This window comes from Berghia stephanieae, chromosome 4 (assembly GCF_034508935.2).
Source record: "Berghia stephanieae isolate SIO BIC M18660-M18661 chromosome 4, UCSD_Bste_1.3, whole genome shotgun sequence".
NCBI lineage: Eukaryota > Metazoa > Mollusca > Gastropoda > Nudibranchia > Aeolidiidae > Berghia > Berghia stephanieae.
In genome coordinates this window covers 54,311,071-54,332,659 of record NC_088363.1, presented here as the reverse complement: position 1 = coordinate 54,332,659, position 21,589 = coordinate 54,311,071, and the positions used below count along the sequence as shown (strand labels likewise).

Here is a 21,589-nt window from a genome sequence, read left to right as displayed (position 1 = left end):
AATGTTTACATTATACATTCAAAATAAAAATAATAATACATAACAGAGAGATGATTTACAAGGAAAAAATATCATCTCCCAAAACAATAACTATGCATTTGACTGTTTCCCTCCCAGCCAGGACTCCGACCAGGGCTAGGAAAAAACCAAGTAATCTCATTCCAAGACAAAGGCAGAAAGCATGTTGGAAAACAGATATAAGGGTATAGAAGACACAGTATGTACCTCCCTGCCCGCTATGGGAGGTCAGGATTCCCACCAGTGTGGTCGTTTTCTTTCTTTTTTAAAAATTAATATCAGCACGATCAGGATTTAAATTCAGCCACAATTCTCAAACTCAGATTAATTCAACAATGATCCCTCCTTCTTAATTTCTAAATCAATTTTCTTACATTTGAGTGGATGATTGCCCATCGGGGGCTGTGACAAAGTTTGTATTAACTTAAGACAAAAAAAAAAAAAAAATTCTAATCAGTTAATTGCCTCGTTTATGGATTACTTATCCACAGAGCCCTCCTCCCCAAATGTCAAGTACCATATTCATCACGACATAATACCGTTTTCAGACATGTCAAACTTTTATCCACATCTTTTTTTTTTTTTGTTTGTTTGTTGCTTTAGGTCTCTTCCAACACAATTGAGGTTATATGAGAGACCGCTGAAACTAAAAACAAGCAATCTAACAAAAATAGTACAAATGTAAATCAAAATCATAACCTAAAGATATCATAAGCTAAATTATAAATAACCAAGAACAAACAGGCAGAAGATTTACAGAAAAAAAAAATATCCCCTGTCAAAAATACAATCACAAACCAAAGAAGCAGGATAGGCTAGTAAAGAGAAGAAACGACATCACTATCGGATCGTACACCCATGCGAACATCATAGGTATATGATTCAAGGGTGATGCTCCCATCCAACCACCCGTTATCCACATCTCTGATTTGAAAAATGACAAATGCTCAAGACTAGCACCAAACGAATAGCGATAGTATATTCTGTTTTTTTTTTGTTTTTTTTAAAGGGTTTTACGGCGCATTAAGGTTATATCAGCGCCAGTAAAAAGGAACAAAAAGGGATAGTAAAAAGTTCTAGAATGACAATTAAAGCACCCACCCAAGAAAAAGTAAGACAAAGGGGAACTGGGAACAAATAGTGATCAGATGTAGAATCCAAGAGCATACCACCAATGTACTTAGTTTGAGATCACCTATAAGCAGAGATGCAACTTTAAATTTGGCTCACAGGAGTTTCAGCCACCACTCGTAGGAATTTCAACGCCGAAAGAGGAATTTCCGCTCACAAAAAAAAAAAGGGAATTGGAACGATATTTGGCATTGTGCTTACATATTGTATAGTTCTAAATAGATAACTGATTAGAATTACAGTGTATATTATGATACATAAACACATTGCAAATTACAATCCCAAAGTTTCCTTATTTCAAATGAAGTAAAGCGCCAAAACCTAACGGTAAAGATTGTAGTACTGGTGGTAGTGAGAATGATGTGGTGTTGGTGGTTGTAGTAATAGTGGTAGAGATGATGAAGATGTGATAGTGCTGATGTTGTAGTTGTAGTGGTAGTGATGATGATATGGTGGTGGTGGTGGTGGTTGAGGTAGTAGTTGTAGTGATGATGATATGGTGGTGGTGCTGGTTGAAGTAGTTGTAGTGATGATGTGGTGGTGGTATAGTGGTTGTAGTAGTTGTGGTCGTGATGATAATGATGTGGTGGTGTTGTAGTAGTGGTGGTAGTGATGTTGATGTGGTGGTGGTGGTGGTGGTGGTTGTAGTACACATGGTAGTGATGATGATGTGGTAGTGGTGGTTGTAGTAGTAATGGTAATTATGATGTGGGTTGTATTAGTAGTCGTGGTAGTGATGATAATGTGGTGGTGGTGGTTGTAGTAGTACTGGTCGTGATGATGATGTGGTGCTGGTGGTTGTAGTAGTAGTGGTAGTGATGATGATATTGTAGTGGTTGTTGTTGTAGTAGTGGTGGTAGTGATGAAGATGAGGTGATGGTAGTAGTTGTAGTAGTAGTGGTAGTGATGATGATGTGGTGGTGGTTGTTGTAGTGGTGGTAGTGATGATGATGTGGTGGTGGTTGTAGTAGTATTAGTGGTAGTGATGATGTGGGGTGGTGGTGGTTGTAGTAGTAGTGGTAGTGATGATGTGGTTGTGGTGGTTGTAGTAGTAGTGGTAGTGATGATGTTGTGGTGGTGGTTGTAGTAGTAGTGGTAGTGATGATGTGGTGGTGGTGGTGGTTGTGTAGTAGTAGTGGTAGTGATGATGTGGTTGTGGTGGTTGTAGTAGTAATGGTAGTGATGATGTTGTAGTGGTGGTTGTAGTACTAGTGGTAGTGATGATAATGTGGTGGTGGTGGTTGTAGTAGTACTGGTCGTGATGATGATGTGGTGATGGTGGTTGTAGTAGTAGTGGTAGTGATGATGATATTGTAGTGGTTGTTGTTGTAGTATAGTAGTAGCATTAGCAGTAGTAGTAGTGTGTGATAGATGGATGATGATGATGTGTGGTGGTTGTAGTAGTAGTGGTAGTGATGATGATGATGTGGTGGTGGTGGTTGTAGTTGTAGTGATGAAGATGAGTGTGTGGTGTGTTGTAGTAGTATGGTAGTGATGATGATGTGGGTGATGGTGGTTGTAGTAGTAGTGGTAGTGATGATGATGTGGTGGTGGTTGTAGTAGTGTGGTAGTGATGATGATGTGGTGGTGGTTGTAGGTGTAGTAGTGGTGTGATGATGATGATGTGTGTGGTGGTTGTAGTTGTAGTGAGATGATTAGTGGTGAGTGATTGTAGTGATGATGATGTGGTGGTTTGTAGTAGTGGTGGTAGTGATGATGATGTGGTGGTGTGTTGTAGTAGTATTAGTGATGATGATGTGGTGGTGGTGTGTAGTATTAGTGTGGTAGTGATGATGATGTGTGGTGGTGGTTGTAGTAGTGGTGGTAGTGATGTGGTGTGTGGGTAGTATAGTGGGTGTTATGTAGTATGTGGTGTGGTTGTGTAGTGGTGGATGTGGTGGTGGTTGTAGTAGTGGTGGTAGTGATGATGATGTGGTGGTGGTTGTAGTAGTATTAGTGGTAGTGGTGAGATGATGTTGTGGTGGTGGTTGTAGTAGTATTAGTGGTAGTGATGAATTGTGGTGGTGGTGTGTTGTGTGGTGTGTGTGGTGTGTGTAGTAGTAGTGGTAGTGATGATGTGGTTGTGGTGGTTGTAGTAGTAGTGGTAGTGATGATGTGGTGGTGGTTGTAGTAGTAGTGGTAGTGATGATGTGAAGCTGGTGGTTGTAGTAGTAGTGGTAGTGATGATGATGTGGTGGTGGTTGCAGTAGTAGTGGTGGTGATGATGGTTGTAATACTAGTGGTAATGATGATGATGTGGTGGATGGAAGGGAGGGGGGTATCCTTGGAACAAATTGACCTCCCCGGAATTTGACGGTAGTTGCCCGGAGCCCGGAATTTTTTGCTCCAGACCGGAGTTTTTTCCGGTGAAACCGGAGTTTTGGCATCACTGTATAAGTCTCATCCGGACACATGCACAAAATCCAACAAGGAGGAATACACTCAAATGCTTACATTATACATTAAAAATAACAATTATAATAATACATAACGGAGAGATGATTTACAAGGAAAAAAATATCATCTCCCAAAACAATAACTATGCATTTGACTGTTACCCTCCCAGCCAGGACTCCGACCAGGGCCAGGAAAAAAAACAAGTAATCTCATTCCAAGACAAAGATTTGTTTTTTGTTTGTTTTTAAGGGTTTTACGGCGCTTGCAACACATTTAGGTTATATCAGCACCAGTAAAAAGGAAGAAAATGGGATAGTAAAAGGTTCTAGAATTGCAATCAAAGCACCCAAGAGAAAGTAAGACGAAGGAGAACTAGGAACAAATAGGGATCAGATGTAGATTCCAAGAGCACACTGCCAAAGTACTGAGTTTGAGATCACCTAAAAGTCTCATCCAGAGACAAGCACAGGTCCCCACTAAGAGGAATACACTCAAATGTTTACAAATCATATACAATATATAAACAAAACATAATACAGTACATAACAGAGATGATGTACAAGGAAAAAAATATCATCTCCAAAAACTATAACTATACATTCGACTGTTTCCCTCCCAGCCAAGGAACTCCGGCAAGGGTCAGGACAAAACTAAGTAATCTCATTCCAAGACAATGACAGAAACAATTGGAAAACCGGTATGGGGGGATAGAAGACACAGCATGTACCTCCCTGCCCACTATGGGAGGTCAGGATCCCCACCCAGATAGTATAGTATATTCTAAACGTAGAAAAAATCAGTTCAAGCTAAGCAAAGGACTCCATAGACAACTGTGTCAAATATCTCAACTCTTTTGTTATCGCAACAATCCACATCTAAAACAAGGATGTCAGTTGGCTCTAGTGACACTTAGATCTTAAAAATCATTGCCTAGAAAAAGCAAGGTGACATCATTATATCATAAACTCTTGTTAGAGCTTAGATCCAAATTTCATGTGTAGAAGACAAGGCCACTTATTCAAAAAAAGTTAAGAAATAGGAAAGTTTAACAGAACATGACATTTGTGTCATTTCAGCGCCTAAGAAAAAGGATGTTATACAACACGAAAAAGTTCATGCTACACTTTGGCCTTAGAAAAAAGGAAGCTAAAGGGGTACAGAAGTAGATCCCAATAGCAATCTACCCCTGTGCCCAGCCTAAGGTCACCCAAATTCTCACACAGACAATAGCAAATGGTCCTCGCAAAATGGAAGATGCTCCGACAGTTCCATATGCTTAATAGTTATTCAGAAAGGCGATTTAAAGGGGAGAATATGTCTCTAACAAAGAAATGGACTCACTTCCTACTATTTCTCTCACAGAGATTCCCCAACTATACAAAACTAAACCAAATCATTCCAGAGCATGGACAGAGAGCCACAGAGAAAGGGACAATAGATTGGGTGAGGTGGGGGAGAGAGAAGACCCTACCATTAGCTCCCTTGACCCCAGCAGCAACTTGCAAATTCTGTATACATATACGTACACGTACATAAAGCAGTACTGATGTGATTAAAATAACGAACAACACAGCACTGGTTCATTACAACCCCATTTTATCACGTTTACACATATAACTGAATGTTATACATTCAATTATTCATCCATGTATATCATACATTAATTAATATTTTTTTTAAAAGAATAAATACAAATCAATTATTATATGATTTTCAGATCCAAAATATAATGTACAGTTTTACGCATATGAAATCCCATCCACATTCATGAGCACACACAGACACAAATACACACACATAAATAAACAAAGCAAATTTTTACAATATTTCATATAGAAACTGATGAACCACCTACAGAAAAAAATGACCGGACATCACAGTCAACCATATAGGGGGAAGGGAAATGGTTCAGTTTGAGAATTGTCTTTAAAATCCCAGAAACGCATGTTAATGTACAATGACAAAAGCATTTTTCAAACCCCTTTTAGGCAGAGTGAAATTTAAAATAACTTCAAATGTTCAAGGAACATTTTTGGCCCCAAAAATTGTAAGAAATTCTTAAATCAAGGATCTCAAAATGTTTTTAATTGTGATTAGTTTGGAGGCCTTCTGTATTGTATTTTAAGGGTTTTACGGCACTTTCAAAACATTTAGGTCATATCAGCGCCAGTAAAAAGGATGAAAATGGGATAGCGAAAAGTTCTAGAATTACATTTAAAGCAGCCAAGAAAAGGTAAAACAAAGGGGACTTGGTTCAAATAGGAAACAGGTGTAGATTCCAAGAGCACATCATCTAAGTACTTGGTATGAGATCACCTAAAAGTCTCATCCAGACACAAGCACATGTCCCCACTAAGAGGAATACACTCAAATGTTTACAAATCATATGTTTAAAAAAAAACAAAAAAACATTAAATAACAGAGAGATGATTTACAAGGAAAAAAATATCATCTCCCAAAACTAACTATATATTTGACTTTTTCCTTTTCAGTCAGGGTTTCTGGCCAGGACCAGGACAAAACCAAGAAATCTCATTCCAAGACAAAGACAGAAAGCATGTTGGAAAACAGATACAGGGGGGTAGAAGACACAGTAAGTGCCTCCCTGCCCACTATGGGAGGTCAGGAACCCCACCCAGTGGGGCCTTCTGTGGATATGCCCACAAAAAATGAGGGGGGGGGGGGGGGGCTTTGTCATTGAACAACTATTGTTTATCCGTTTCTATTGCAATAAATGGACAAGAGCAATGCATGAACCTTTAGATAGGACATCAATTAGTATATTGCAAAGTACTTTCCACCAGATCTAACAGAGCAAGCTACCCAATTACTGCTGGGTTTACAGAGAGTCAGACAGAGCGATGCGACAGACCAAAAAATTTAAACAATGACTAAATAGAGTCAATATCAGATCAATTTATAGGTCACAATATTCTATCAATTGAGTTTCTGAAACATTCAAACTAAATAGAGATATGTTGAACAAATCAAAACAAAAAGTTGTTATTCTACAATGCTGAGACATAAAAATCGGCAACTTTTGCAAAAACCAGCACGTTCACATTTTAAACATAGTAAATACAAAGACAATATTTTCACTAAAAATCAGTCTTTTGCTCAATGTTTTAAAACAAAACATACACGGGCAAGGAGTGGGGGAAGGAGGAGGAGGCGCTCAACTCTCTGTGTTCATTTTGAAACCAATTACGTTCACTACATGAATAGCACCAAATAATCGTATAAATTTTACAAAGTACATGGTGGTGATAACAATAATTAATGGGTATCTAATTGTACAATCAACCAAGACACAAGGCAATATATGTCAGAAAAATGTAAGAATTCAACCAAAAAAAATAAATAAAGTACTATTGTTTTAAAATCAATTTTTAAAAAATAATAATTATACAAAAAAAGGCTTCTAAATTATTATACAAAATGATGATGCTAAAGTGGTCAACAAATAGCGATAGGTACAAATTTATTATAAATTTGTAAATATTTGATTCAGGTTGTGCTTTTAAAAATATTTTTTTTCTTTATCTTCATGCAAAATTACATAGACCTCGTAAAAATACATTTTTGTACAGAAAAAGATATAACAACAATAATAATAATAATAATGCTATGAAAACAACCAAACAAAAGCTTTAATGATGGGGGGTTTCTCCTGCTCAAGATACTGCTGAAGCAAGCACCTATGGAATTATTTGTATCCATTTCGTTGGCGTAATTGAAAGAAATTCCATATACAGGAATATATTTCAAGGACTATTATTAAAATTATTTAGTAACTTACCTTGAATTAGTTTCAATTATCCAAAGAAAGAAACAAACTGACCTCTATCTAAAACAACAAGTTTTCATTACATTCACAGTTTTAACATTTTCCGTCGAGGGAAAGTTGTGCAACCATCTTGGTTAGTTACCAGTTGTGTCCGAGAGTTCCAGACATTCCATCCTTAACAAAATAAAGACCCTAATTGTAGACACAAAATTATCTAGTATCAACCCTACCAGTCTAGTTCCTCTACATAATAAACTTTAATGTTAATTTCAGATGAGCAACTCGATATATTTTCCAAAAGTCATTGAAGTGGCACCTGTATATGGAATTTCTCACTCCTGTAATCAAATATCAATGACCAGCCAAGCATAAAATATTTCTTATTATGACACTGATTATCGTATCTGTAATTGAGAATTTTAGTTCTATCAAAAGAAAATTGTTGAAATATTCCCCCCTTCTCAAGTGTAAATGAGTACCTACAGGCTGTGGATGTGGAAGATATTGTAAGAATATGCTAGTATAAAAGCACACATAACAGACACCTTGTTCGAAATGCATTGAATATGATGCACTATGGAGAACGATTTGAAAACACATTGTTAAGTTTCTGAGGTTTTGCGTATTATTCAAAATCAAATATTGGAATTGGATTCAAGGGTGGTTTGCTTCAGCTAGAGCCAACAGCAGTGAAATGCTTTTCAATACACATGATAAAATGATGATGGCGGATGATTTGTTGTTGGGTTTGGTTTGGGTTTTCTTTTTTGTTGTTTTGTTTTGTTTTGTTTTGTTTTTTTTGCATGAAAAATCTTGAAATAAATGTATTCATTTGTAAAAAAGGAAAAAAAAAAAAAAAAAGAAAAAAAGAAGCTATTGCACTATTGAATTCATAAAATATATCAATGACAGTTAGAGACATATGAAGTTTATTAGAGATGGACAATCCTTTGGATAACCAAGCCTGTGACACACGATTGATTTTGTAAAGCTTGACTCAAAAAAAGGCAACAAAGGTAAGTACTTTTGATAAGCTATTTCCACTATTCTTTTGGTATAAGTCTCTGAGTTTGGCTTTAATTGGATCACGTCGTTATTCAACTTTTAAAAACTGACGAATACTAGATCTTTTTCGGTACATGTCTCTGAGTTTTATTTATTTACTTTTTTTTTTATTTGATCAGGACATTATTCAACTCAAAAGAAAAAGAAAAAAAAAGAAAAAAAGACTTAAAGATTTGATGAAAACTAGATCTCTCAACAGCTCTAAAATATAACTTTATACCTTTGTCTTTTCGATTCTAACATTACAAAAAACAACATTGTGTAACAGCCTCATAAAAGAGAGAGAGAGAGAGAGAGAGAGAGAGAGAGAGAGAGAGAGAGAGAGAGAGAGAGAGAGAGAGAGAGAGAGAGAGAGAGAGAGAGAGAGAGAGAGAGAGAGAGAATGTAAATGCGAGATATGAAGAGAAGAATATAAAGAGAGGGAGGAGAAGGGTATTTTAAAGCACAAAGCGAGATGAAAGCATTATGAAACAACCACGTTAATTAACTCTACGTCCCTTGTTTCTTCTTAGTTTTACTCGTGCTCCCAGCATTTGCTCAACAAAATGAACAACAATATATTTTTTCTTCAAAAAGCCACACACTTCAACGACAAAAAGTCAGTATAGCAAACAAGCAGCTAGGTAATGTATGTATGTGTAGGACAAGTTATGCATCAAAGCACTTATGATGATGAAAGCAGTCCATGAAATCATTCACAAATCTATTGAACGGATTGTATACAATATAATAAAAGAGAAAGTAAAGAGAGGTTAAAAAGCACAAATTAAATGAACCAGCACAACTGGTTGCAATTCTGCTGCGTGTATCTAAGACCTCACTCAAAAAGCAAGGCAAAATGGCAGTGGGTTGTTGTAGAACAACATGATAAAGTATTTTAAAATAAAAAAAAAGCGACAAATTTTAACCATACCGTTAAGTAATACATTAAGCCATAGCGGTCAACTTTTCAAAGAGTTGAACGGGACATCCTAACACACAATACTGTCATGACCCCAAAACAACAAAATGTTTGGACAATTACATGATATGATCTAGACTTAAATCTTTTTCTGCTCCTTGTTTGAATTTGCTAGTCAAAAAAGCATAATCCTGGGACATGCAAGAGCCAGATCCATACACATGAACAGTCCAATTTTTTTTTATTACATTTTTAACAGATTGTCAAATCGGGACAGTCCCAATTTTATCAGGACAGTTGGCAGCTTTGCAAGATTATTTTTTGTTCAAAAGGAAAAATAAAAAGAACATGGTAATTATTGTTCAACCAAATTAAGATTAATCTTTTAAAAATTACAATTTTTTAAGTATCTATTTTTTTCTTAACAAAAATTTCTCACATACAGAAAATACAGACATCTATTAATAATCACTTTACCCCTTTCATATGCTTCCCAAAAAAATATTCCCTTTAAAATAAGATCCTTTAAGAATTATCTTTAATATTATTTCACCATATCAAAACTTTGACTTCAAGGGTTCTTAACATACTGCTTGCCACATCTCATCAAGAAATACAATCAAGCACAATTAGAATTGATACTGACCATCAGTACGAAAATTGTAAAGCCACTTCGAACATTTTTATAATGACCCCCTCTTGTAATATACCGCCAACATTTATTATTACTTATATATCCTGTGATTTTAAATGTTTATCTGTATCAAATTAAACCAACAAAAATTCTGCATGACTTTTTAACAAAATCATCACAACTTAAATAATTTTTAATCATTTAAAAAATAATGCTGGACAAACCATCAGCCTGAAAGAAAAAAATGTTTAAATTCTGGATTTGTGTTTTTGCACATGGTAATATATGTATGGAGGTCTCAAAACACCATTTTACTTCTGAATGTAAAGCTGCTCAACACCAGTTCCTTAGCCTAATAGTTCAAATAATATCAAATAATTAAATCTCGTTTTATTATATATAATGACTTGAACATCGATAAATATATTTTAATGCATTGTAGACTTTTACAAAATATATCAATCAAAATTTAGGCTTGCTTTACTGTTCCTAGTCACATAAGGAAACAACATTCTAAAACTTTAAACTTTCTCTGTGTATATTGCTTGTATCAAAATATCATTTGACAATCTCGTTCAACAATTCAGTGACAAAAAAAAAGTCATCTTTAGTATTAAAGAAACATTTCCCGTCTAAAACAATTCACTTAAACATTGTATGTCAGTCGCATTCATGTCATATAAAATAAAATTCATACATTTTAAAATCATAAACAAAAATTTACGATTTATATGATTTTAAGGAGACATCATTAAATCAGCAGATAACAAATGTTGATTATGAAAAGGTTAGAGGATAGAAAATGAGTAAAATATAGTTTCGATGCTTCTCTTTAATTAAAGACAATAATTACAACTGCCAATAGAAAACCAAGGACAAGGTGGATGTGGAAAGATTGATTCAAATAAAGAGGTGAATAATGTGCCACCTTTTCCATAAAAACTATCGTACCTGCTGGCCATCAACCATTTACCGACAACTGAAAGAAGTAAAGAAATACAATTTACATGCTGGTTTATTTGTTTTTAAGGGCAGGATAGCTCTTGTGACATCTTTCATTTCAGCGCAAGTAAAAATAAAGCAAAATGAAATCAAAAGATGATAGGTCTGCACCGAAGAGCACCCAAGACATGAGGGGATTTTTCCATTTAGAGTATAGAAGTCAATTTCAAGAGTATTCTATCGGTGTCTCTATTTTAAAACCACAGTGAGACACTAGCATTCGATCCTGTCAAGAATGATATACTCAAATGCTTACAAAATGCATATTAATAATGATAATTTGCAGTAATTTATCTTGTATTGAGTTTTAAGCTCCAACCCCCCCCCCCCCCCCCACCCCTCATTAAAAGTCAAAACTGATCATTTGCAAAATTTGTCAACACGTGGAAAACTTGTCCATCAAACAAGCTGTTCCCAAAATAATTACAAAGCAGCAATCCTTAAGGTACTTCCAGCGTGCAGTAACTCAGGCCTCAAAATTATCATGGATAAATTTTTAAAAGCTGAAGGAAAAATAAAATAACATTTTAAATTAAAAAACCAACTTAATACTCGTGCTCTTAATAAACTCAAAGAATGGACAGGGATTATGGGTGTTGTTCATTCCACACGGCAGGCATTTACCGATACGCTAATTTTGACGAGATAGAAATAGGCGGTCAGCAAAATGCAGCAGTGGTGAGGGTGACAGTAATGAATACAAGTAGTAGAAATAATGTGGTGTAGATGGTAAGACAATGGGGTTTCTCTTAACAGTTGCTGACTGGTGGTGGTTGCTGGCAGCCACTGGTTATGTTGGTTGGGGTTTTAAAGTTTAACAAATGAAAAAGTTGAAGTTGAATGGCGATTTGTAGGGGTTTCTTTTAATTTAAACCAAAAAAAAAAAATTTAAACAAAAAAAATAAAAAAAATTAAAAAAAATAATAATAATAATAATAATAATAATAATAATAATAATAATAATTTTTTAAAACTAGAGCAGCAGCATTGTCATTGTGGCTTTCATCTTTCTTTCTTTCTTCCTATAAATATCTTCAATCCAACTTCTATTTGCTCTTCTTCTTCTTTCAGTTTCTTTCATGTCCCCTATCTTTCTTTCATTCTTCTCTTGTACCTCAGTCGCTCTCATGTCGAGAAGACAAATCACAAGCTTTAAAACATCATCAGTCTATATCCTCAGCTTCTATGAGGGCTGCAGAGGGAGAGAGCAACAACAAGAAAAAAAAAAAAGAAAAGAATCAGTAATGAAACTACGAAAAGCTGGTTTTAAAGAAGTCCTGAAACAGAATCACAATTCAAGATGTCCTAAATAGATTAATGTATAGTAATACGTAAGCTATGATTGTTCCCGATCACCTACTTAGAAATGTCAAAGATTGTAAAAGTTTCCATGCATAAAAATAGTGTACTTGTACTTTAAAGTGCAGTAACTCAGTAAACTGCTTTCAACCCTGCATATAGTATATAACCCAATTCCCAAATAATAGACGCTAATATTAGTATGTTAGTGGTAGTAGTAGCAGTGGTAAATATTGCAAAGAAATAATGATGATAACATACTGTCTTCCAATTTTTAACAAATAAGTTTCGTTTAGTTTCATTTTTCACTAAAAATATTCTATATTTTTAATGCAAAAATAAATGTATAATAGGAGTGAGAAGAGAATAATTAAAGATAATCAAACCTGCCAATGCAAATTAGGTAGTGAGAAAATAGTCAAAATTTGACAGAGCTTGATATTATATGCTCATTGTTTTTTTAAAAACAAAAGTTCTCATAAAATATCACATCTATTACCAGACCTTAGGAGGACTGTCATTTTGTTACAAAAGAAAATTAAATCAAAACTCTTTAGTATGGAAGGAACGAAATTTACATCGCTTAGCGCTTTGTTAATGTTTTTGAGAGCCATTTTGGTGATTACTTCTCACTAAATTATATAAATCAGACTATAAACGTTTAAGGTTACACACAGTTTTGTGTGTTGGTACATTATGTCCGACTGGCAGATGTATTTTACTTAAATGCATAACATCAATAAAAATTAAAGTAGAAGAGTTACCTATCCAAGAAAATAGCCAGGAAGATAAATTATATATCTTTAAAAAATTGGCCCCTCTTGAAAATTACAGGGAGTTATGAGAACTTCCAATACTGGTGTAATGTGTTGGTACGTTATGAAATTGCATGAGTGACTTTGTTTACTATATTGCATGAGTGAAACATGCAGGCAATGCAAATTTTCCTATATGTTGATCCAAAGGATAGTCTATGAATATTTCAATATCGAATTCGAGCAGGTGGTTCTTTTTGACCAGTTAATTAAAATGAATAGAAATATATTTCTTTACTTCAAATCATAGATTGCCTTATAAATCAAAACTCAATTCTTCATACCCGAAATAGCTAGTTTTAAAAATGAATCTATTGACAGCATAATTTTAAACACTGTGTAAATTGTTCTCAAAATATGACTACTTCAGTAACTTTTAAAGAATGAAAATTAAAAAACAAAAACAAAAAAAAAACAAAAACGTTTTTTAAAAAACCATAACAAATAAAATCCAGATACATTTTCCTCAACTGAACCTGTAACAAGCAATACATACCACAAACATGCATTTAGCTTCTTTTCACACAATATTTCTTTTTCAGAAAATAAGATTAAATTTGTCATTTACTTTTTTTTTTAAACAATTTGAAACAGGCCATGATCTTCTTTCCTTTGAAATGAATTATAAAATGAAATATTAAAACGAACACTTCATTTGAGTACATTTAAAAAGAAAGCTACTACGAAAACATTTTTTAAAATCAACAAGCTCATATCATAATATGTATTCTACAGAACAATTTAAAAAATAAACAATCATGCCCTTGAAACTCATACACCAGATAAAAAAAAATTAATTAATAAATAAATAAATAAATAAATAAAGAGAGTGAAGGCGGGGAAAAAAATGACTTGGTGATAATATTATGCTGTTCAAAAAACCAAATAAAAACCGTGTAAAGAAAGCCCAGATGGATCAAAGAAAAAGGGGAATAATAAAAAACAAACAAAAACATGAAAAATTAAAAAAAACTAAAAACATTACAATAGTTTTTTTTAGTACAAAGATGTGAAATCGGATGCATGGCAATAAGAACAAACAGAATAAAAAAGTGTCGTGAAGATAAATTTAACACCAGTTATATCAATATAATTTCAGGTGTCACAGCTGTTTTCTCCATTAAACCCATCCCACAAAACAAAAAAATTTAAAAAAAGAAAGAAGAGGGAAGTAATGTTATCAATCTGGTAGTTACATTTATAATCGTCCTCCATTGCAGTCCATTCATAGTGCTCGTGTTAGCAGTCGTGATGATTAATCAAGGGAGTATAATAGTGTGTCGAGGTATAAAGATTAAGATTACCAATTCATTGTCGTCTCATAGTTTTAGTAGTATCTACTGTGCAAAAACCATGAACAGAAAGTCAGCCAAGTATCTTAACATCAATCTATTCAGTTATACGAAAACATGGCCCATGAGTACAGAACTACCTGTTTGTTAAAAGGAAATAATACTCAACAATTAAAATAATTAAAATTTAATCTATTCAATGCAGAATTAAAAACCAACAATCAAATCAAAATATTATTTTTGTTTCCATAAAGTTTTGCAATTCGAATGTATTAATTGTAATACATTGTAAATATCTTCTTTCACTTTTGTAGATGGAAATTTACTCATTTTGCCAGTCTTAAAACTCAACAAGGTGAAATCCAGGTTGGACTAAGAATAAATGTATGCAGTGTAAACTTAATTAAACTAAACTTGACAAAGATCAACTCAAAGGCCCATTTTAGCAATATTCATGTTTACCACACAATTTGTAAAATTCCCCATTGATTCATATTATCACCAAAAAAGATTTGATAAACCTGCATGCATGGGCCATAAAGAAAAAAAATCATGCATTTAAAAGACTAAAATCTACAATGTCACAACAAATATCTTTTAGATGCAATCCAAAATCAATGACATTATAGAAATGGACTATAAAAGGTTCACATGTACACCACATAACACCCAATGCATTCCGGTAACCCATCAACTTTTCAAGACCATTTGTTATTTACTATTTTTGTTTCGTATTTTCCAGTATTAAAATTTATTTACAGAATGTACTGACATAAATTCAATATTTACAAATAACTACATTCTTTTGTAGGTGTAAAATCTATTTGTCATAATAATGTGCACATTCACACAAACACATTCAAATACTTCTTTTTTTATAAATACAGATGCGTATATGATTATTAACCATTTAAAACTGCTGAGCATCTACAATGAAAAGTATAATTCAAATCACACAACACTTTCAAATGTAAAAAAAAATCTAATAATAAAACCCACTGAACTCTTTGATATGTACATAATTACATGGAGACAGAAAAAAAGGAAATATAAGATATGGAGAGAAAAAAATAGTATCACTGCCAAAAACATGACTGCTTGTAGATATTATACTTATGAGCATGTCTACCATATACAAATCTAAATATATATTTAAGTGTGCTGAAACAAAAATATTTTTCAATCTGTCTATCCTCTTGAAAATTAATCTGAATATCTATAAACCATAGCTAAATTGAGTCCCAAAAGAAATCAAAGAGAAGTAAATGTTAAGTTGTTAATTCAAAACTTATAAATTAAGTCATCCAACAATCAAATCAAAGATAACCAAGGCACAGAGTGGACTTAAAATTCCTGGATCATTTTGTTGCTCTCACTTTTTCACCCAATGGTCATTATTTGATAACAAACTTAATGACATCTTATTTAGCTTATGTTAGTATAGAAAACAGGAGGTAAATAATTTTTTTTAATGACTAAATATAGTGCAGAAATTTATATAGTTGATTGATTGGTTACTTGGCAGTGGTTTGGAAAGTGAAGTTGACAGTAAAAGAGAAATAAAAAAAAACATCTAAAACAAAATAAACTTAAAATATAGACGACAACAACAACAAAACATGACAATATGACAAATTACATGACATCAACAAAGAACTCACAAGGATTGCCCATGGCCATACGGAAGGACTGACGACTCCCACTGACTTCTTGGGGTACTGAGGACAGATTACTTAAGGGTGGGGCACCAGGTGCCCCAGGTGTTGGGGTGGCTATGATGCGACGGGCACTGGCAAGGCTTGCATCGGTGTCACTGCCGCTGCCGCCTGATTTGGCTGTGGATTTCTCGTTCTCTTTCTTACTGCTACCTGATGCACTACTCCCTGTAGATTAGAAGTAACAAAAGAAAATCTGCATCAATACAAGATGTTTGGTTTCTATCTGGTTCAACATAAATTGTCAGTTTAAAATATATTAACCAGTTTACTGCCATACCCTGGGAAAACACTTATTTAAAAATTTGGCCAGAAAACATGTCCTGGTCCCAGGTTTGAGAGTTTTTGCCAAGATGTGGGTAATTTAAATTGATCGATATTTGAAGGACGAGTTTTCTGGCCAAATTTCTTCAATATGTGTCTTTCCCGAGTACGGCAGCTAACTGATTAAAACAGATGCAGACTTGCCAATCAACAGCACTATCGTCTTCATTTTTGTAATATTTCACAGAAGACAAGAACATATTTCGTATTCTTGAAAAATATATCATATTTTCATTTCAAAAGGAATGATGCAATGGCCAATTTACCAAGAAAATTATGACTGAGGGAACTGAAATTGGTTGGCAGTAGGTATTGGGTAGGGGGGGGGGGGATATGAATGGTAATTCACAGCTGAAGAATTGTCCTTATTCTTACGATGAATTATTCTTCAACTCTTGAATGCATAAAAAAATACAAGAAAATTCCAATTGCTGAAGTTGACACCACTATTACCACTTTTTCTTTATTTTCGTTAAAATTCATATTAGAATACTGACTGGCAAACCTGCAGATATGGCTCTAACTTGGAAACTGGTAAATAGGTGAATGTAATCGTATATTATTTCTCTTTTATTCCTTTTCCCTTAAAAGGCAGAAAAAATGCCATTTTGATTGCCATCAAAATCATTTAACTTTACATTCATCTGCATTTTAAAGATTGTTCGACTAAAAATGATACAAAATTTTCTTATAATACATGTTTTTAAAAAAGCTTCACCAGCGCCATCTGATGAAATCTCTTTTTAAAAAATCAAGACATAACATTAGTCCTCAAAAGGAGGCATCCTCAGAATCAAACAAACATCATTATTCGTAAAAAAAAATCAGCTTATATCTGTCAACATTTGATGAGAAGAAAAGTGTAATTAGACAGCTGATTTGGAAATCAAAAGGTCATATAGCCTTGTTAAATCCCACTGCTCATGAACAAGAAAGACAAAAGATTAGTTGGTCAAATTGGTGGAATGTGAATGCATGAGAAATAACGTCAGAAACACAACAAAGAATCCCATGTAAGCATTAAAAAAGGATGAATTTAGTTAAAAGTTATGTATTTTAGAGTATAATATAAATAATAAAAAAAAAAGACCTCTCTTTGTACCCACAATATTCTTAACGCATTGTTTAGCAACCAATAAGAAAAGAGAAAGAAAGAATAAAAGAAATATAATTAAAAACAATCCAAAAGATAAAAATAAATTAAATAAATCTTACTCTTGGAAACTAATGCATGACGTACTTTGACATGAATGCATGTTTGTTCATGTCAATCTTTAGTTTTAGGATGAGTAAGAAAGTGTTAAAAAATAAATTTGATTTTTTGACCATTTTTTATTTTTTAAATAAAAGAAATAAAATAAAATAAAAAGAAAGTCACTATCAAGATTTCATTTACCAAATGGTCTTACATCAAACATTAATCAAGCAGCATGATGTAGTAGAGATATATAGAATAATCCGAATGATGAAGATAATTGAACACCTTAAAATTCAATACGATTACCAAGCATCCAAAACTGTTTTATTCTTTTTTTTTTGTTTTTAAGGGTTTTAAGGAATTTGAGAGACATTTAGGTCCCAAAAATAGGATAGTCAAAAAAGTCTAGATTTATATAAAGCACATAAGAATACTTAAGACAGGGGAATGGATCAAATAGGGAACAGATGTAGATTCTAAGAGAATACTGTCATTGTACTTAGAGAATACCACAGGGTCTCATCCAGACACAAGCACAGGATCCCACAAAAAGGATTAAACTCATTACAAAACATAATATTCAAAACAACAAAAATATTACAATACATAATAAGGACATGATTTACAAAACTAATACCATACATTTGACCGTGTCCCTCTCAGTGAAGGACTTTGGCCAAGGCCAGGACAAACCAAGCAATCTCGTTTCAAGACAAAGACAGAAAGCAACTCAGAAAACATATATATATGGGGATAGAAGACACAGCAAGTGACCTCCTCCCACCATGGAAGGTCAGAGGACCCCACACAGCATTTAAACTGTGTGCCTGTCAGGTGCTATAAGATGCCATGGATATGGGCTCCAACTGTATTCCAGATAACTGCAATATGACGACAACAGGTAATTGGTTGTGGTTTACCATATTTAGTCCAATAATTTAGGGCTATCTCACCACTTGACAACAAAAAGAGTTTCATCATCATCATTGCCTTTTTCACCCTGGGTCAGGGTATAGGCCACAGACAAACAGTTTCCATCCTTCTCTATCCCGAGCCAACTTTTTTATCTCATTCCAGGTCTTACCACTTCTCTGTATATCAGCTTCTTTAATTCTTCTCCATGTTCCTCGTCGCCTTCCCCTTGATCTTCTGCCCTGAGGGTTCCAGTCCAATACTTTCTTTGTTATAGTTGAGTCATTCTTTCTAAGCGTGTGTCCAATCCACCTCCATCGTCTTCTTCCTATATCCTCTCCCACTGGTTTCTGCTGTGTTCTTTTCCATACTTCTTCATTTTTTATTCTATCCATCCATTTATTCTGAGTAGCTTACGCATGCACCTGTTTACAAAAATCTGTACCCTCCTTATACATGCCTGTGATGCGTTCCAAGTTTCACATCCATACAGTAGGACAGACTTCACGTTTGAGTTGAAAAGTCTTAGCTTTAGTTGAAGGGAGATATCTTTAGTTCTCCAAACTCTGTTCAAAGATGTGAATGCAGCCTGTGCCTTTCCTATTCGTGCTTTCACCTCTGCTTCCGTGCCTCCATCCTTGTCAATTATACTTCCGAGATAGCAGAAAGTGTCTATATCTTCGAGTTCCTGATCTTTTACTTTGATCTGCTCCCTTTGACGCGTACCTATCCTCAAGACCTTTGACTTTGCAGGGTGAATTCTTAGACCAATTGATTCCGAGAGGCTGTTTATAATTGTGGTTTTTGCTTGCATCTGGTCCTGGGTGTGGGACAAAAGAGCCAGATCATCTGCAAAATCCAGATCATCCAACTGTGTCCAGGGGGTCCACTGTATCCCATTTCTTCTCCCTTTGGAGGTTTCCTTCATTAGCCAATCAATGGTAAGAATGAACAGGAATGGAGAGAGCAAGCATCCCTGCTTGACACCAGTCTTAATTTCAAAGATGTCACTAAGCTGATCTTCATGTACAACCCTGCAACTTGATCCTTCATACATTTCCTTAATGAGGTTTACTATCTTTTCAGGGAGTCCATAATGTGCCAGAATTTTCCACAATGTTGCTCTGTCAATACTGTCGAAAGCCTTCTCGTAATCCAGAAGTTGACAATAAGAGGAGAGTTCCATTCTATAGACTGTTCCACTATGACTCGCAGAGAGGCAATCTGGTCGGTGGTTGAACGGTTTTTCCGAAAACCTGCCTGTTCGTCCCGCAGTTTAGCATCTGTTGCATTCTTAATTCTCTCTAAAATAATACGGTTAAAAACCTTTCCAGGGATAGAAAGAAGAGTGATGCCTCGATAATTATTACAATTACTGAGGTCTCCTTTCTTTGGAAGCTTGATAAGATGCCCTTCCTTCCAATCCTTTGGGAATATCCCGTCATTCCAGATTCTCTCAAATAGTGGGTGCAGGGCCTCAGCATTTCTTTCCGCATCAACTTTTAGAGCCTCCGGTGGAATCTGGTCTGGTCCAGCAGCTTTCCCCCTTTTCATCTTGTTAATGGCACCCACAATCTCTGCTATCGATGGTGGATCACAGCTAATTGGTAGCTCATTCCTTGCAGGCAAAATTTCTGGCTGGTTGTTTGGTGGTGGTCTGTTCAGAAGGCAGTTGAAATGTTCCCTCCATCGTTCAGATTGAGCCTCTTTTCCAAAATAGTTTTCCCATCTTTGTCTTTGACTGGTACCTCTGGTTTCCCATATTTTCCAGCAAGTGTCTTGGTAGTTTGATAAAGGATCCTCATGTGTCCTCCAGTCGCTGCTGCTTCTGCTTTCTCTGCAAGTCTGTTCATGAATGCTTCCTTGTCTTTCTTCACAGATCTTTTGACTTCCTTAGCTATGGCTCGATACTGCTCTTGTGCATCCAGTCTTGAAGCCCTTGTTCGGCTTGCATTCACTTGTTCCTTCCTTGTTCTCCTCTTTTCAATAAGGTCCAAGGTGGTTGGACTTATCCATTCTTTATGTTCCGATTTCTTTACCCCCAATACCTCGTGGCAAGTTGTTATGTAGACTTCCTTGATCTTTGCCCAATGTGACTCTACATCTATGTCCTCCTGAGCTCAGTAAGAGGTTGGAATCTATTACTCAATTGTAGTTTGAATTCCTCATTCTTTTCCCCATCAAGTGCATTCACCTCGAATTTTCTTCTTGTATGTGATCTGGCCCCGTGTTTTCTGAGTCGGAGCTTAAGCTTTGCCAATAGCAGGTGGTGGTCTGATCCAACATCTGCCCCTCTCCGTACTGTCACATCTTCCAATGAACGTCTGAATCTACGAGAGATACAAAAATGATCAATCTGATTCTCTGTCACACCATCTGGTGAGACCCAAGTTGCTTTGTGGATCCTCTTATGGGGGAACACTGATCCTCCAATCACCAAACTGTTGAATGCACAGAAATTTGCAAATCTCTCACCATTATCATTCATTTCTCCCATGCCATGACGTCCCATGATACTTTCATAGCCTATGTTATCCTGTCCCACTTTTGCATTAGCATCTCCCATCAATATGTTGATGTCTTTCCTTGGCAACTTGTCAATGACTTGTTGTAGCAGACCATAAAATGTATCTTTGTCCTCATCTGTTGCATCATTTGTTGGGGCATAGATCTGTACAATGTTCATGCTGATCTTCTTACTCCGTGTTGTAAAGGACGCCATGATGATCCTTTCTCCGCATTGTTCCCATCCTCTCAGTGACTTCTGGGCAAACTTGCTTAGAATTATTCCTACTCCCTGTGTATGAATCCCGTCCCCTCTCCCTGAATATAAAATCTGCTCCCCAGACTTGAGGTGTTTCTGTCCGGATTATATCCAGTGGGTTTCGCTTCCTCCAAGTATATGCAGCCTGTATCTTCTCATCTCAGTCACAACTTGAGAGCTTTTTCCTGCTTCATACATGGTGCGAACGTTCCACGACGCAATTCGAAGCTGCTTGTTTGGCGAAGACGTCATCGGGTCAGCAGAGTCCTTTCGGCTTTGTCTGTTGTCCTTCATAAATTCTGTAATTCCAGAAACTCTTCGGTCGCCCAAGCTAA

The 21,589-nt window shown here is 35.2% G+C and overlaps 1 protein-coding gene across 6 annotated transcripts in view; it reads right to left on the bottom strand.

The window, feature by feature from the left end:
- Nucleotides 1-5,122: 5,122 nt before the first annotated feature.
- Nucleotides 5,123-21,589, bottom strand: part of LOC144970834 (segment polarity protein dishevelled homolog DVL-3-like) — a 40,584-nt gene continuing 24,117 nt past the window's right edge. For all 6 annotated transcript variants that reach the window (XM_078910910.1, XM_078910908.1, XM_078910913.1 and 3 more), the window contains 2 exons: nucleotides 16,003-16,224; nucleotides 5,123-12,127 (listed from right to left, as the gene is read on the bottom strand). In XM_078910910.1, coding sequence (XP_078767036.1) covers nucleotides 12,099-12,127; nucleotides 16,003-16,224 — 251 coding nt within the window. In that variant the 3' untranslated portion in view covers nucleotides 5,123-12,098. The remainder of the gene's footprint in view (nucleotides 12,128-16,002; nucleotides 16,225-21,589) is intronic.